This window comes from Maniola jurtina, chromosome 12, assembly GCF_905333055.1.
Source record: "Maniola jurtina chromosome 12, ilManJurt1.1, whole genome shotgun sequence".
Taxonomy (NCBI): Eukaryota; Metazoa; Arthropoda; class Insecta; order Lepidoptera; family Nymphalidae; genus Maniola; species Maniola jurtina.
Window position 1 is genome coordinate 14,855,553 of NC_060040.1, and position 19,320 is coordinate 14,874,872.

A 19,320-nucleotide genomic window follows, 5' to 3' on the forward strand; every position below is an offset into this window, starting at 1 on the left:
ACTGGAACGCTTAACGCTTGGCGGCACAGCTTTGCCGGTAGGGTAGTAACGGGCCACGGCCGAAGCCTCCCACCAGACTGGACCAGAAATTTAGAAATTATAAAATACCAAACTCCTGTCGGTAATCGAATCCGGGACCTCCCACTAATAACACCACAGCGCTTACCCCTGCGCCAGGGAGGTTGTCAAAAATTTTAATGAAATGATCTTGTTTAAACTTGTTTATATCCCACACACAGAGTAAGGTGATATTAGATACAGAGGTTCGACGAAACCGTTTACACAGCAATCGTGTGGTAAGTGCTGGACGAAGGAGCGGCTTAAACTGGCCTACATAGCTGAAAAGTTGTTGTAGGTCATTTACCACGAGATCAAAGGCATCGGCCTACTGTATCGTTTTTGGCCCCCCGAGGAGAGTCATTAGTAGGCGCCGCTGGCCAGGTTGCGCGAACGTGTTTGGCCCCGTAACCTGGCCATCAGGCGATGCGGGGAACGCCGTGGGGTTTTAGTCGGTACAAGTCCGACATAACCTCCGTGCCTCCCCGGGCGCGGTGGTATCCATGAGGATTTCCCCACGATAAAAAAAAAAGGTCATTTACCACGAGATCAAAGGCATCGGCCTACTGTATCGTTTTTATACTGTAGGACTACCTTGTTTACAGACAAACCTTACGCCTACGCAAGTTCACCACCTCATGTGTTTACACTTTATATCAAAGATATTTAACTTGTGTACGTTTACGTACGATAATGGGCGCCCGGCGGGCAATCGCTCGTGAAATACGACGGGCTCACCTGTAATTACAGTTATTATTTACACACGTTAATGTTTACCCACATTAAAATTTCAACGATTCATACAACAACCACATACAAAATTAATGCTCACTCTTACGTGCCTACGAATATTTTTCATTTTAGTGAGTAAATAATATATCAATTCCAATAAATTCATTTCGATATTTGCATGAATGTGGTTGTGTGTACATAAAAGTGTTTCAAAATATTGGATCTTACGAGTATAACCACAAAAAGCCATACAATGGCGTGCAAAAACTATGTAAGCTTAGTAATATTTAGCTAAGTTTACGCATTTATATCTAACAAATGTTTCTTTATTAAAATAGACATATTCAATTTTCGTACTCGCACATTCTAAAATAAAGCCCAGTTTTCACCAAAGCGAAGCGGAGAGGAGATACGTTCTGTCAACCAATGAGGTCCTGAAAAAATTATCTCTTCAAACACAATACACGTATTATATACAACAAACTTGTATATTAAACATATACCTATACCTACACGTAAGTGTAGCTAAGTGCCACATATAAGGTACTTAAGTATCACCACGACAAGAGTAAACATCTTGGCAAACGCATTCTAATCCAGACCTCATTATTGCTTTCTACAGGCATTTGTCGTCAAGCGCATTGCATTACATTTAAAAGATCGCCACCAAGGTGTTGAAAATAGAAGAATCGATAGCAGCCACAGGCGGAAAGCCTGCTTACCACTACTAAGCACTCCCTAGTTAATCAAAGTGCTAAATCGATAAGAGTGTGGCCTCGCTAATCGTAAAATCTCTGCGGCCGAGTGGCGATTAACTCGTTTATTCGTCTTACTCTAACTCCTAATGGAGTAATCCTTCTAAGCGCCAAATTGCCTTTTTATTGCCTGACTGGTTAATTACACTTAGAATTTAGTGTGCGTCCTTAGAGACATCATTTCGGTTGTTATTTAATCGTTGGCCTGAAGAGCGTGTGGCTATAGTATTATTTGTCGATCATTATTAGGTAAACAATTTTTAGGTAACTGCTTTGTATGTGAATATGTGATAATATAATGGTCACACTTTATCAAAACATATTCATCAACAAAATCTGATAGAACAGCTTTGACTGTACAGCAGAAACAAAAAAGAATAAAATACGTAAAATGTTTATTATAATTTTGAAAAATTTGTTTTATTCAGATAATAGTAAAGTGGTGGAGGTGAAGTATAGCATAAGCATGATATATCTTGTATTATAAGGACGTATCAACAACATATTATCTATAAAATACTAGCTGATGCTCTCGACTTCGGACGCGTGAATTTTGATTTTGATTAATCCTGTGTCTATGTAAAATAAGTCTATGTCATTCTCCAGGTCTTATGTCCGCGTAAAAAACAGGTCAATCCGTCGCTCCATGGCAGCGTGATTGAAGGACAAACCTATAATGCAGTAGACCAACAAACAAACACACTTTCGTATTCATAACTAGTAATTCACTCTATTGTTGACATAATATTATTAATATCGCTACCAGTCGCTACGAACTGCTACGCCGCCGTAGCACAGAAATGTTACGTAGCGATAAAACAAAACCCTCCTTCCGCATTTTGAAGAGCAACGCAATAAAACTTGATGCGCCTCCTTTTTGGATGTAATATATCCGCCATAACCAAACCCTCAGGTATAACTAATGTGTGGCACAACTTAAAAAAAGTAAACGTTTTCTTTCTTTCCATATTGATTTTGTTGATGTAAAAGCCGGACCACAATTATTACGAATCTTTATAATTGCACCTCATTCGTCACAATCATAGATGCTACATAAATACAAACATACATACATATAGGCTTTCTTTTTTGGCTGTGTCGTAAAATTATAAAATGACGGTAAAACCTCCCCTACAAAGTTGATCTTTTTGGACCGTAATATTTTAAAGAGCGAGGTCGTCTTAATAAACATGGAGTGCAATCTATTTCGCCTATCTAATGTATTGTCGCCTCCCTGGGGGCTTTTGTGTGGCGCGATCTTTATCACGCCTTTGTGTTTTGACGCTGGTCCTTTTGTCGAGGACTTCGGCCGCTGTCTCGGGGATGAAAACTACAGTTACGAAATTTTACTGCACATTTTAGACGCTGTTGTTGTTTATGAGTATATTATAGACAGAGCACTTATTGCGTTCAACCAGTGAATAATTTAAAAAATTAATTAACCTGACTGCCCTTCCAAAAAAGGAAATAAAAAGGAAAATCATTTTTTCACATTTGAATAATAATGAATAAATAAATTAGCGCCACACAGACGCCACATCATATTTTTCTCAAAAAACTTATAGCTTGCATCACTTGAGTTGATTTAAGGATTTTAATGTAACCAAATATTACCAAATTTGTTCAGGCATTTAGAAATGATGGTGAAATGGAGACACTGCCATACATAGGTACATACAATACGAACGCTGAAAACACATTCCGTTTCTAAACAATCGTATAAATAGTACACAAAACATTCGCACAAAAGTAATAATCATAATAATCCAATTTTGGTTGGACATTGGGACAAAACATTTTATTTAAGCACCTTTTTATGTTTTAGCTACGAATGATATACCAGTCAATATATTATTATGTCCGTATGTTTTGTTTTAACGTGACCTCATTCAGAGCACCAAAATGTATTGCTGCAAAATACAAATGTGAGGTTTTATCTGATTTGAAATTGCTTTCAGAATAAATCACGTTTAATATAAAGCTGCAGACCATTGAACCAACTAATATATCATTAAAATGTCACTCGGTAAAATTGTTAAAATTTCAAAAGCCTATTGAAGTATTAAATATATCATATCGCATATATTATATCAAGAGCATGCATTTGTAAATGATAAAACCATAACTCATCCAGTAAACGTAAATAAAAATCTCTACAGTTAGTCCACTTATATCCGGTTCATGGAATGAGCTAATAGCACAGAACATAATTATTATCACACTAATATTATAAAGGAGAAAGTTTGTATGTGTGTGTGTGTGTGTGTGTGTGTGTGTGTGTGTGTGTGTGTGTATGTATGTTTGTTTGTTACTCCTTCACGCCAAAACTACTGGACGGATTGGGCTAAAATTTAGAATAGAGATAGATTATACCCTGGATTAGCACATAGGCTACTTTTTATCCCGGAAAATCAAAGAGTTCCCACGGGAATTTTAAAAACCTACATCCACGCGATCGAAGTCGCGGGCATCAGCTAGTCAATCATATAACGAACATACTTTTATTTGAGATATATTAGTTTGACGATTTAAAAAAATCATTTGAATCTAGATATACCTAATATTAATGTAGGTACACGTATTACATAACATACGGAATATAATATTATGAAGTGTTACGAGTAGCTTAGATATTTTTAAGGAACTCAAGTCACGTATTTTATTTATCATTATCAACATTTCAACGTTTCTTGTAAACATTCGACCTTTTCAGCAAAAAATATCTTTCCGAATATACAATTTATTTTCGTAATATTTTTTGTGAGCGCGGGTGACTTACGAGTACGCCCCCCATTGCCACCTCAATCTGTCGCGCATTACATACAGGTCAAACCCGCCGCGCCCGCTGCTGGGTCTTGTTTCAAATTTTGTATATAATTAGGTTCACTCTATAACGTAAACCCCCACAAAGAAAAATACCACCTGGAAGAAGCCGATGGAATGTCGTTATTTGAAATCCTCAATTCACGAAGTATCTAGGGGTCATTTGTCAGTATGTCATACATTAATCCAGTCCGCCTGCGAGCGAACTATAACCGAGCTGTTACAGTTTTGTAGTCAACATTAGCATAAAATCAATAGGTATCGCGCGCCAAATGGCCGTATATTATTGCATTTAGAATACACATAACGTGTCATTAGTTCAATCGACTTTAGTGTAAGAGAACATCCACGGAGAGAAGTCGGTATAGAGCTCTCTCTGTTACGTAAACCCATTACAAATGACAGAGACAAAAAACACAGTGAGCCCTATACTAACTTCTCGCCGTAAATAGAATTAGCTAAGGCCAGTGAAAAACATAAATCTAGATTTTTTATAACCCTTAAAAACAAGTCTTAGTCAAAGTTGGTGAAGTTCAATCTGCCTGTATGCGTCCACAGCTGGGCATATGCCTTTTCAAGAGCGCGCTACCAATCACGGTCCTTCGCCCACTGCCCACAACCTGTTGTCAGTGAGTTCTTCGGTGCAGCTGGCTGGGCCATACACTGCGCTTGTTGATTTGTCCTTCAATCATGCCACAATTACCACAACGGAGCAACGGATTGACGTAATTTTTCGCATGGATATAGTTGAAGACCTTTATTGTTACATAGGTGATCTATAACGATTTATTTTTTTAATTGCATATTAAATAAAAATGAAATAAATTAATAGTAAATAAATTGCTAACTAGGCAATTGCTACTTTAATAAGGTAGGATAAAACTGTCATATACGTATTGTATACAAGTGTAAATTAAAAATTTATAACACCCCCGACAAGTGAAGGTTACAGTAACTTGAAAAGACCGAAAAGACCTGATAACTTTCAAACGGCTGAACTGATTTTCTTGGACTATTCCGCGCCTACGATCTAAAGTATCTGAGTTTTCCAAAACATCATTTACAAATAAATAATTATGTATTTAGGCAACGTCCATCTTGACAGCTTGACATTTGTCAATTGACATAATATTAAGAACCTAACGGTTATCTAACCTTCTTTGCTACAAGAAAACTAGAAAAGAGCTGATAACTCTTAAACAGCTGAACCGATTTTCTTGAATTATAGCTAAGAACACTCTCGATCAAGCCACCTTTCAAGCAAAAAAAACTAAATTAAAATCGGTTCATTAGTTTAGGCGCTACGGTGCCACAGACAGATACACAGATACACAGATACACAGACACACAGATACACAGATACACAGATACACAGATACACAGACACACAGATACACAGATACACACGTCAAACTTATAACACCCCTCTTTTTGGGTCGGGGGTTAAAAATCTCTGTAAAGATAAATAAAGATATCAAAAAAGAATCTTGAATCAGACACGTCACAGCCACGCGTTGTTTGAGGCTTTTTAACCCCCGACCCAAAAAGAGAGGTGTTATAAGTTTGACGTGTGTATCTATGTATCTGTGTCTCTGTGTATCTGTCTGTGGCATCGTAGCGCCTAAACGAATGAACCGATTTTAATTTTTTTTGTTTGAAAGGTGGCTTGATCGAGAGTGTTCTTAGCCATAATTCAAGAAAATCGGTTCAGCCGTTTGAAAGTTATCAGCTCTTTTCTAGTTACTGTAACCTTCACTTGTCGGGGGTGTTATAAATTTTTAATTTACACTTGTTTAAATATGATTTTTAAGGAGCTTTTATATATTAAAAACAACATTAGGCAACAAACATAGCTAGAGTTATGAAATACGTTGAATTTCATGAATTTCGCGAGGCGGCTGTGATTTCAATATTGCAGTCGCAGTCTAAAGCCGCACAGCCGCATCCCGGAGCTATTATATGCTAATTCAAAGTGAAAAGTTGAATATAAATGCCATAATTACCACCTAATTTAAAAGTTACAAAGATCACGTACTTAGCAAATATTTCGATTAAAATTAATTACTGTTTCTTAACGAAGTGTTTTTTTGGATAAGTGTCCTTTCGATTAAATATATTATAGTTATTGTATCGGGCCAGGTTCTATCAGAATTCAGAACAGGTAGTATACTTAGTGAGTCTTTCGCCAATAAGCAAGCAGGTAAGCAGCATTCCGAACCAGTGGTAAATTATTTGACGATTCAAAAGCACTTGTAAAAGTTTATTTGAATAAAAATCTATTCTATTCTATTCTATTCTATAATATGTAGTTTAAAAAAATTAGTACGTATTATTGTAAAAACAAGACTTATTTGCGCAGCATCACAGTTTAATTTACGTTGCTTCGTGGACTAGAGATACTTCCTACCGTTTTATATTTCCTTACTTTAACTGTACCTAATGGGACGTCGAACAATAATTTTCCGAATATGCCACTCATTATCCGCCAGAATGATATTAAATTTTACATTAACCGTGAAATCCGATGATTTCAGCGTTTTATTTCCCTTTTTACGAAGCTCGCGAAAATTGCTGGCGTGAAAAGCGAAATCTGAATAAAGTAATAGCGATTATTATTATCTTTCGACCTCCTAACTCCTTCGGGCGGTCGGGGGTTCGATCCCAGGCACGCACCTCTAACTTGACGAAGTTTTGTGCGTTTTCACCTATTAAAATCACTTGCTTTGATGGTGAAGGAAAGCATCGTGAGGAAACCTGCATGCCTGAGAGTTCTTCATAATGTTTTCAAAGGTTTGTGAAGTCTGCCAATCCACAGCCAGCGTGACTGACTATGGCCTAAACCCTTCTCATTCTGAGCGGAGACCTGTACTCAGTAGTGGGCCAGCCCTGGGTTAATCATAATGATGATGATGATGCAACTGTTGGTCGCTACAACTAACTATAAATGATGCCAATGACTATCACACGATGTAACTAATGTGCAGCCGGCCTGGTTTTAAACGTACAGTAAATATTAAATAACTACATAAAATAGGTTATTTAAGTACTAGAAATAATAATAATAATTCGCAGCGCAAAGCTCTTCCAATTAACGGAAAACTCATTAACGATAATTTATTACATACGTATATTCCTGTAATTATTTCATGATTATTCAACATAGTGTTCATATTCATATAAAAATGAATCGCAAAATGTGTTGGTAAGCGCATAACTCAACAACGCCTGGACCAATTTGGCCAAATCTTTTTTTAAAATGTTCGTTGAAGTTCAAGGATGGTTTTTACGGCGAGAAAAATTAGAATTATTGCTGGAAAAACCCTAAAAATAGCCCTTACAAATCTTTTTGACAGGACGAAGTCTGTCGGGTCAGCTAGTTCAATATATATTCATATCACACGTGAACGTATGTTTGATGATAATGTTTTGCACGAGCTCTTCATATAAATGGAACTTTGAGGATAATAATATGAATGTTAATGATAATACTTACATAATATTATGTATCTCTTTATGTTATACTATAAACCTGCCCCGGCTTCGCTCGAGTGGAATTTTTGAAAATCATACCTATGTAGGTAGCAGGTATACTAAACAAATAATTACTGCACTGCAGTACCAGGTTAATTTATAAAGGATGACCCTTAAGGTCAGCAAAGTGACGACTGACGAGGCTATAATTCACGCCAAAATGGCTCCCAATTTTTTACTAATTGGAATATAAATGAACGGTAAATTTACTTAACGGGCTTTCCTACCTTTTACGCTTGAAAATTGCTTTTATGTGAGTTTTGTCGGGAAAATATCAAATTCGTGAAGTAATTATTTTCAGGATATTTATGGAGGGTATATTTAGTATCTTTCATCAAGAGCTCTATGAAAATTTGCTGAATTGAGAATTGCCGATTATTTTAGTTTGGTTCCTCTGGTGCTGCAAATAACCGCCTGCCTTGTTCGCTAGTCATAAAAAATCCACTATAAATTCAACGAACTAATTCTCTTCAAAGGTGTATTTTATTTAGACCGCGATATTTAAACACTATTATAGCCAGTAATGAAAGCCGAATATTCCGATAATAACTGCTGCATGCAGCACTAATTAACAATTTGATGAAAGCTTCATACGACTCGCGAATCATTCACATTGAACTAGCAAACAATTCATTTGGTTATTCCGTAAACAAAGTTATAAAGCTAACATTCATATTGAAATATAACATGTTATTTTATTTAAGTAATGTATCTACCTATCATTTAATTTTCCACTTGGCTCGCTCGGCTTTGCACTGGTGCCTTGAGCTTTTTACTAACCACATTATAAATTAAAACTTTCATCGTGAAAAGCTCTAAATGATGGGGAAAGCTCTAAAATTCACGAAATAAGCGCGTACATAATAGACAAACGTGGATTGCGAATTTGTTTTATATTACCAATATAAGAGATAAAGAAGTGGAGTGATAAAGAAGGGAAGAGACAATAGAACAATAGAAGAAATCTGTAACGTTCAAATTCAAAAAAAAAAAAAGATTGCATTTATACACACACGTATTGATCTTTAATTTCTCCTAATGTTTTTTATGATGGCCTACTTTCGTATTTTTCTATACATTGCTATACGAAAAAGGTTACTCTATTTTATATAAGGTGGGTCTAGTCTTGGAGCGACTAGCGAGTGTAGTTCGCCATAGTTCTGCAGTAAAAAAAGGTAGATAGATGTAAAGATAGAAGCTGAAAGCTTGTAATAACAAACTTTGTAATTATTCATTTCTTTGCAGCTCTTAGGGGCCTAGTAATTTATAATGTATTGCGCCTTAGGGAAGTAAGTCAAAAAGAATAAACGACGAAAGCTTGAGAGACAGATTCTAAGAGCAGACACAACATGGGTTTAGCGCAAATCTTCCGGAAACTCGTTAAAACGCAATACGGGGTCCTTATTCGTGTATTTTTTTTAAACCTCTACGCATTCGTAGATCGCCGGAGGGCTTGTTATAACGAAGTTTAGTACATTTTGAGCTACAATGGAGTCGCCGACGGGGCGGGCCGCGGGTCGAGAATATGCAATTAACACCACAGTGTTTATTGAATAAAGGGAGGTTTCACCGGACTAAGCTAAGCCGCCTACGTCGTGACGTTTGTAACATGCCTAGAGGTACTGGAAGTTAGAATTGAATGCAGAACACCGGTGTATTAAAATGTGTAACGGCAAAGCCGTGTCGCCAAGCGATTTAGCGTTTCGGTACGATGCCGTGTACAAACCAAAGGGGTAGGGTTTAATTAAAACTGCTACCTGGTACACTGGTGAGGTAGGTAAACTGCCTTCCAGGTTAGCCCGCTTACATTTTAGACTGCATCATCACTTACTACCAAGTGAAATTGCTGTCAAGGGCTAACTTATATCTGAATTTAAAAAATGTTATATTAATTTTAAAATTCAAGATGATACTCGTGATTTAGACCGCGTGTATTTAGGTTTTTTAAAATCCTGTGGGAACTCTCTGATTTTTTGAGATAAAACGCATATATCCGTCTCCAGAATGGAAACTATCTCCGTACCAATTACTTAAATGATGCCCGCAACTTCATTCACCTTGGATTTAGGTTTTTTAAAACTCCGCAGAAACTCTTAGATTTTTTTGTACTTTTCGCCACAATCAATTAACCGTCTGGTCGTGAAAAGCTAACAAACTACATGGCGAAACTATAAGGTTGCTTGTGGAATACGGAACGCTAAAAATTGCCGAAGAAAATAAATAAAACATGTTTTTAAGAGGACGTCATGCTAGTGACATAAGATCGCGACCTCCGCCCCTGCGTCGACGACTTGACGCCGAGCGCCTGTCAATACATATCCGAGAAGGGTGACCATGTTCATACCAGTACTGAAGCCTTCTTCTACTTCTAAATCTACTTTAAGTGTAAGGCTTACGAAACAAACTGCCACGTTGATCTTTTTTCAAAAAACTATAGTTAGTTTCACTAAAGACAATGTAAGGATTCTAACGATCCCCCTACTTCCAAATCTGTTGAGGCATTTAGCAGTTATGGTGGAATAAAGAAACTCACATGAGCCCTGACAGCATAACACTATTTTTTGGGCAGTCGTGTTAGTACTGTCCAGGACGGAAATAAAGCAATTGTCGGCCGAGTTCGCCTCTTCCTTCCTAACTCCTAAGTGAATTGAATAGGACGAATCAAAAGATTAGGACTAAGAGAAGGACGGAAAAAAAAGACTGGTACAGTACAACCCGTGGTCACCTTGCGCCCGTCGTCGCCGCGGCCAGCCGGCGCCACTTGTTGCGAACTCGGATTCAGCCCTCGACTCTCAACCCCTTTGCAATGAGTCATTAAACCAAACATTTATTACTTTACAACGCTTAGGTATTAATACAAAACTAACTTGAGAGATTACGAACTAAGTCCTAAAACTTGGTACACTATTTTCCAAAAGTGAATTATTAATTGACAGGCATGACGAACTTTGAAACCCTAAAATATGAAGCATCAAACTAATTACTGTTGTATATCCTTCGATGTATATCTATGGATAAAATAGGATATGGATAAAGTCCTGATTAATAAACACTCTGCATTATATGTACCTATTCGTATGAGAATTTTTTATAATCAATAAATAATTGTTTATTTGCTGGAATGTGGGTACAGCAGTAGATCTTATATTAATTGAGTCACCTTTCACACACACACATACATCGTGTACAAATTGTATGTGAATCTTAGGTGTACTAAAATTAATTTGGTTCATTGTAGAACGAAATTAAAAAAAGTATCCACTATATTACGTATCGTATCCTTTATCCTGTTTTATTCTGAATTCATAACGTAAAATCACCGTATAGCCACAAACTCGCTCAGGCAAAACAAAGTAAGCAAATGTAGTAAGCTGAATAAAAGCCGGAACAAGGCGCGGATATTGAATTACTTCTCCGGCAGCTTCCGGCGCCCCCTGGACCCCTTTCCCCCACTTCCGTTTCATCTCATCAGATTACTCAGGGCTTGGTCATACAATGCGCGACGATAACATGCCCAATAAATATCACCGGTACGAATTTTATTGCTCTATTCGTAGCTGGTTATGAGAAATAGTTACCAACGTGGATGGAAGGTGACCTCTGCTTGATCGCAGTCCAAATTCAAAATGGCGACTAAATTCCGTGCCAAATTGAATTGAAAAGGGAAAATTTTGCTCAAAAATTTGTTTGCTGAGTTCTAGGTATTATCACGCTCAAAGGAGTGTCACCCTCTCGTCGTTAGTCGTTACCGTCGCGCGTTCTGTTTGCCCAAGCCCCTAGACGCTAACTACTGTAGTGAAACGGTAGTTAATGGATACTAAGTTATTCATGCTTCAACTTGTGTTATGGGATTAGCGCGCTAGAGGTAATTCTACTTATGTTGGACCGAGAGTTTTAACATAGATTAATCCTTTCGCGATTACTTAAACATACCTACTCAGATCTTACTCAGATATTCAAAGCTATTTATTATAGTTAATCCTAAATTAATGTGTTATAGAAGTTAATTGGTAATAAAAGTTTAAAATGTTTAACCTCATTTTTTACCGCGAAACGTCATTAAGGTCGGCACCCCTGCGACATTCCACCAACACGTTTTTCTTATAACCCTACCTTCACAGAGCTAAGATATAGCATGCCATATTAGCATGCCCTCCAGGTTTCTTATCAATACTTATTTGTCATCACTTAGCATCAGGTGTGTTTGCAATCAATTATTTATCTTTTCATTGACAAGTTAGTTTTCGACTGCGATCTGTCATAAAAATGTCTATCTAAATGGAAAGACTTTCTAAGATGGTAGTGAGTTAAACTCATGGCTAAACTGGAAGGAACCCGGAAGTTAAAAAATCAAGAGCAAACCCAAAAAGAAAGTCTATTGCAAATATTATAATTTCATGGTGGACATATTATTATAAACATTAAAAATGGCATGGGAAGACATTGCAAGACCTAATCTCGAATAAAGCATATCTCTAAATTTCCCAGAGAAGAAAACAGCTAAGTCACTGGATCATATTTCGAAAGTACTTATCCAATTTTCTGCTCGAAGACGTGCGAGAAACCTATTAACTCATATTTTCCTCTCACTGAGCATGATTATCCGTTCTTTACCTATTTATTATAACTTATCAAATTATCCAAGATGGTTCTATTTATGTTATTACCTAAATTAAAACCATATCAGAAACAAGAGTTTAAAAGAATACCACCATACAACCATAAAAGAAACAATATGGAGTAATACAAGGAGATTTAATTTCACCCATCCTTTTTTACGTTTATATCGATGAAAAAAGTTTAAGATATAAAAAAGATAGCTATGTTGGCTGCTCGGTTGGTTGTCATAAAATAATGTCTATTTTAAAACATAGCTTTTCAATTGTTACAGCACGAGGCCGAACCACCCGGGGGCTGTGGTTGAAGTCAGCGACAACCCACTGGACGCTAGTAAGGTTGGGATGATTGTTTTATTTCTGTTAGCAATAGACTTGAAAAAATACACTTATGGCAATCTTTATTCCTTTCGGTTTCTTTTGAGATGAATTCCTTTAAAATAGAGATGACAAGATCTACTATATTGTACATACTCGTAGTTTGATATTGTTTTATTTGTACGGATATTGGTATTCTTTGCTTGTTTCAAGGAAATACAGAGATCATGTTCAATCAGTCCACGCTAAACGTTTTAACTTGACATCTATTGTTTCAACTCTACATTACGAATTGAATGCACCTTGATGAAACAGTCATTTATTTTGCCAAATGTGAGTAATAATTCAGTATAGTACATTGATGAACAGTCTTTCACATTTTGCCATTTATGTATGGCGTGCAAAATATGCAACTACTTAAGTGTCTGTTTTAGTTAAAATAATAAAGAATACAATATAGCTCGATTATTCTCAGTTAGTAATCGCGTTCGAGACTGGGCTGGTCGTGGTGTGGGACCTGCGGGCGCGCGCGGCGGAGTGGCGCGGCTCGCTGGGCACGGGCGGCGTCGGCGAGGCGGTGCGCGCCGCGGCGTGGCAGCACGACGGCAAGCTCATGACGGCGCACGTGGACGGCGCGCTGGCCACGTGGAGCATGCGCTCGCCGCGACCCATGTCACTCTCCTACCCTCACGGTGTGTGCCCTCCACAGACAGCAGGCAGATCTGCATACACAGCAGGGAGAAAAGACCACTACCAGTTTACCATGACTGAAGCGCCTGAAGAAAAGTATTGGTCTTAGAAAAATATACAGCGTTCTTTGAAGATCACAAACGCGTATGATGCGTATAAAATTCAAATCATCCGATTCTTTGCGTCGGCTATCTTATAAAATTCTCCACCTTGAAACAAAATTACTATTTTGAATCTAAACTTCCTTTGAAAAACTCTCAGAATCATCTAACAAATTCAATCTTTGCCGATACTTAGCATCTGTATTTTCCTTTTTCAGCAAAAGCAAACAAAGATGGAAAGCCTGAACCTTGCAAACCAATACTCAGACTAGAATGGAAAACGGCCAGGACAGGGTGAGTCTGTTATTTTGTTACCTGAATTTACGACAGAGCACCTTAGGTTCAACTTACTCTTGTCATCTCTACCTTAGATAAAGTCTTGAAGTTTCCAGTTCCACTTGCCTTTTTTAGATTCCGTATTTATATAAGTAGCGAGCCAACGAGCATATGACCTGGTGTTAAGTGATTACTATCGGCCATGAACATCTGCAGCACCAGAGCAGCTGCAAATACGTTGCCAGCTTTTACGAAATTGGTTTGACCGCCCCGAGAACTGTAGTTTAGAGAAAACACGTTTTGCCGGCGTTTAGTGAATTTATTAATCCGCCCTTCGAATAACGCCGATTTGTAGAACACAAGTGAAACCAGTTCCACGATTGTTGAATAAAAGTAGGTGTTAGACTTTGCGGAAGTCCATGATACACAAGGGGTCAACAAGCTTAATTTGCTATGATCTACCATAGTAGACAAATCTGTATGGTGCAACGTGCAGCATGTACTGCAAGCAATCAAGCAAGCGAGTGTATTGCTTGCTTCATTGCTGGCTTTCTAGCTTCTGGTTGTATAGAATAGATTTATATTTATGTACAAGTGCTATTGTATCGTGAAAGTGCATTTGTATTACAGGGTATCCTACAGATTATCCGTTTTAGCGGATTGGTGTTTGTTGTTCCTTGAGCTCCACAATTTGCATATAAGCTGCAGAAATGACCCGGAAAACCGGTAGATAGGAGAATACCAGGTTGGAACACAAGTGGAAGCTGGTTTCAAAATTTGCCTGTACTTGGTAGTTTGCCTAAAATTATGCGAAATGGAAGAGTACCAGAAGTAGTACCAGTCCAGAAGATGGAAGTGGGTTCCACTGTGAATTTCCCTCTCTTCCCATGCATAATCCTATGGTGATGGTATTCCAGGGAGAGCCTGGTGATCTTCTCGGGCGGGCTGCCGTCGGACAAGGCGGGGCGCTCGCACAGCATCACGGTGCTAAACGGCAAGAGCACCACGGTGCTGGAGATGGAGCACGCCGTCGTGGACTTCGTCACGCTCTGCGAGAGCCCGCACGCCGCCGGTTTGTTGTAAAAGCACTTGCATACTTACTACTCCTTCTTCTTCTAGCTTATCCAGGCTCTACTGATTGTATTCGGCATACTCCTATAAACCAATATCCATGCTAATATTATAAATGCGGAAGTGTAACTTGCTTGACGAAAATCATGCTCAATAAAAAGCAATGATAAGATCTGGGTTGGAGAACGCTGGTGTCACTATTCACTCTCGCCTACGAGGTATTTAGGTTAAACGTGGCAGGAAACACGAACGCCGGAAGGGCATTCCATATGGCATGGTTCGTATAAGAAATGTTGAGCCAAAACGTTCCATCTATCTGTTACCATTTCACGGCCCATCCGCTTAAGCGATTTTGGCGGGCACAGATAGCTTGCATACCTACCGCAGACGGACTTGCCCGTGATAAAAAATACCCTATGTATTTTTTATCCCGGGCAAGTCTCGGGCATCTAGTACTTTTTAAATTTATAGACTAGCACTTGGCTGCAATCAGACTTGCTAACAAGTAATGATGTAGCCTAAGGTGGAACACGCTTGCACGCACTTATATTAAAGCAGAAACGCAGAAAGTTTTCTCTGCTCTGTTCGGTTGTTCTTATGTTCACGAGACGTATAATCACTGTGCTCATATTTCATTTTGAGCTGGAAAAGTGAAACGGGAAGCATACCACACACACGCACGCACACACACACACACACGCACGCACACACACATACACACACACACACACACACACACACACACACACACACACACACACACACACACACACACACACACAGTTTTAATTTTTGTACATCTCTTTGTTTTTATTGTTTTTCTTTATATTATTGTATACTCTGTTAAAATACTTGTCAATTAATTTTAAGAAGGTAATCTCATGTGGCCTTAAGTTTAACTTAGATTTATTATAATAATTATGTTGTATAACGCTGTTGATTACAATTGAATAATAAAAATAAAAATAAAAATAAAATATTACATTCCATTCCTTCCAATGTGCATTAGCGAGTGTACTATGGCAGCAACTACTCGTATATGAACTGTTTCACGTTCCAGACTACCAGGAGCCGTACGCCATAGTGGTGCTGCTGCAGAACGACCTGGTGGTGATCGACCTGCAGTCGGCCGGCTACCCGTGCTTCGAGAACCCCTACCCCATGGACATCCACGAGTCGCCCGTCACGTGCTGCTGCTACTTCGCGGACTGTCCCTCGGATTTGGTGAGACTCACAATAATCTTGTTTGATCGGACACTTTTGATAACAGAGTAAAACGAGTCGATGGCTTAGGGCAACTTCAATGGGTACAATGTTTAAAAAAACCTCCAAAATAATCGACGCAAACTATGTATATTGGAAATATTTTCGAGGGTTTTCGGGATCATCATCATCATCGCCGGAACCTCAGGGTCTCCTCTCAAAATGATATTGGTCTGTTACACTGCCCCAGTGCAGACTGGCAATACACACCTTTAGAACATTACACGGAGAACTCTCGGGCATGCAGATTTCTTCGCGATATTTCCTTTCACCGTTAAAGCACGTGATAGTAATTTCTTAAAACGCACATAATTAACTTTCGGGGTTCTGAAAGAAAAATGGGAAATTGACCAACTTGAAGCTTAAGATGACTGTCGTAATTTTAAGCGCATATGGGTTTGTCTTTTTTTGAGCTACGTTTTCGACGTTTTCGGAGTGCTGATTACGAAAATGACGTCTACTATCAGAAGATGTCACACTGTTTATTTATCGTGATGTGAATGTGCTCTTCAGATCCCGGCGTTCTACTCGGTGGGGCGGCAGGCCAACAAGAAGCCGGCGGGCTTCAGCGAGAAGCTGTGGCCTATCAACGGCGGCGAGTGGGCGCCCGCCTCCTGCTCGTACAGCGAGATCATCCTCACCGGGTACCCTAACTCCTTCTTTTTATAGCTTTTTACCTCTGTCATAATCATAATCATTTATTTTGCAAGAGTTGCAGGTGAGAACCTATTTAATAATACATTGAAATCATCCCTTTACAATCTATTGCCTCTAGCCTATGACATACCGGTATCTATCCAGACTATACCTACGTGTAAATGAGTGATACTCAGTACACCCTTGTTCGGATTACTCTAAATTTTATAATGATCATGACTCGAATAAAATTGAGTAGGTAGCTGAAAGTACGTAGTGTGTGCAAAACAAATGGTCCCATCTGAACCCGAGGCCATTGCACAAAAACAGATCTCAGCCATGCTTGTGTATTAATCCATAATCTATGGCCTGCGCAAACCGCCATGTTGCATCTTTAGACTGGAATACTTGTTTTGCGATCACTGTGCGATCTAACGACTATGTCAGTCAATAGATGCGTGTTCTTATGAAGTTTGTCTTCATAAAGGCACGCATCTATTGACAGACTACCGATAATTCTGGGCTCTATAATTTTGTAAGAGCATCAGAAACTCAAGCTGGATTCAAATCTAGTGATAAGTAATTTGAAGAAAACTATTCTCACGTTTCAGGCATGCGGACGGTAGTGTAAAATTTTGGGACGCGAGTGCGGGCACATTACAAATTTTGTACAAATTAAAATGTTCTAAGGGTACGTATAATCTTTTTTATATTATAACTAGTTGACACGCCCCGACTTCGCACGGGGAGCCTACCTATTCCATAGACAAAATATATGGGTATGAATGTGTTATACGTTATAGAATTTACCTATTTTTAAACATTCCTCTTGAAATATTCTGAATACAATGAAGCCCGTATTGTGTTATTACAACAGACAGGTAGACAAAAATTCTTAAAAATATTGTCTTGGGATCTATATCGATACTAATTTTTTATCCGATTAAAATTTTCAAAAAATATTAAAAGTACAGAAATGGTACAGTGACATGTATCACAAGTATAGATGATTGATCTGTTATTCCAGTATTCGAGCGGCGCGGGGGCAGCTGCAGCTACGAGGAGGACACGCCGCTGGCCATCCAGCAGGCGGCGCTGTGCGCGGAGTCGCGCCGCCTGTGCGTGGCGCTGCCGCACGGACACGTCATACTCTTCAAGTTCAGGAAGACGGAAGTTCAGGCAGAAACGCATGTGAGCATCACTTCTTTGTCTCAGCATATCCAAATACATAAAAGGAAAAGGTGACTGGCTGATTGACTGACTGATCCATAAACACACAGCTCAAACTACTTGGATCGGGCTAAAATTTGGCTTGCAGATAGCTATTATGACGTAGGCACCCGCTAAGAAAGAATTTTTGAAAAGGGGTTTGAAATTTGTGTAGTCCTGACGGACGAAGTTGCGGATATTAGCTAATTACTACTCATATTAGAAAAACAATACTGTAAGGGAGTAATTGATTCACTTGATTTTTTACATGGATATGGTTAAAAATCTGGAGAATGACATAGTCTATTTTTTTATCCACGTGAACCAAGTCACGCCGGTTTCTTCGCAATGTTTTCCTTCACTATTAAAGCAAGTAAAATTTCATTGCTTAAAACGCATATCGCTCCGAAAAAATGGAACCCTGGATATCCCAACTAAGAGGCCGAGCGAGGTGTAAGGCTCGCACGTTGTCTTTGCTCAGACTTAAGACACTTCAAACGAGACAGAGTTATACCGCTGGCATGAGTCTGTCTCGTTTTGAAAACAGGAGACACCACGATCGGCGACGGGAATCCGCTGTGTTTGTGCCGTCTGCCCCAGAAAGGGGAGAGTGACCGATAGGGACAAGGAGATGAAAGAGAAAATAATTTGTAGGGAGTCAAGAAGGCGCCCCGGGAAAGAAGTACCGAACGGGCGCCCTCCCGCGTTTCGAGCCATATAACCGCGAGGTTGGTGGGGCCATGGGTGGATGGCGGGTTGTCTTGTTTTAAAACTTAAGCGTAAGCAAAGTCAAAGAGCGCTCTATAGATTTCAACCTTAATCACTGGACTACGAATTCATTCACAAAATAAAGAGTAATGTGCTAAATGTTTCAGGTAGTCGAAGTCCCCGTGATTGCAGACGCGGTGGAGGAGGAAACGTCACCGGAAGTGGAAAACAGTCGATCTGCTTCGTTTAGCAGAGCGGCTGACAGCGTCGACGGGGAGAATCGGAGGGTAAGACCTTTTAAACTATTTTAAATTCCCAACGTCACGTCGCGTCGTAATAGTTTTCACTAACATGTGCCTATGTATGTAGAAAAGAACAAAGCATCGAATGAACCTTGAAAGCTCAACAGATGAGGAGCGGACTGAATTCCGAAAGGTCGGCGGTTCAAATCAAACCCTACCGGTTGCAACTATTGTCATACCCACTCACCCGTGTTGGAGGGGAAAGGGAAGTATTAGTCGTGATTAGCATGGC

General features: G+C 39.0%; 1 protein-coding gene across 7 annotated transcripts in view; it reads left to right on the forward strand.

Moving 5' to 3' along the window:
* The window catches only part of LOC123870315 (syntaxin-binding protein 5), a 249,102-nt gene that overhangs the window by 210,623 nt on the left and 19,159 nt on the right, over nt 1-19,320 (forward strand). For all 7 annotated transcript variants that reach the window (XR_006797053.1, XM_045913557.1, XM_045913555.1 and 4 more), the window contains exons 5-13: nt 12,790-12,853; nt 13,308-13,524; nt 13,842-13,917; nt 14,817-14,971; nt 16,031-16,194; nt 16,747-16,877; nt 17,481-17,560; nt 17,897-18,060; nt 18,954-19,073. Coding sequence is in view for 6 of the 7 variants with exons in the window: in XM_045913557.1 (XP_045769513.1) it covers nt 12,790-12,853; nt 13,308-13,524; nt 13,842-13,917; nt 14,817-14,971; nt 16,031-16,194; nt 16,747-16,877; nt 17,481-17,560; nt 17,897-18,060; nt 18,954-19,073 (1,171 nt within the window). In the remaining variant the exon portion in view is untranslated. The remainder of the gene's footprint in view (nt 1-12,789; nt 12,854-13,307; nt 13,525-13,841; nt 13,918-14,816; nt 14,972-16,030; nt 16,195-16,746; nt 16,878-17,480; nt 17,561-17,896; nt 18,061-18,953; nt 19,074-19,320) is intronic.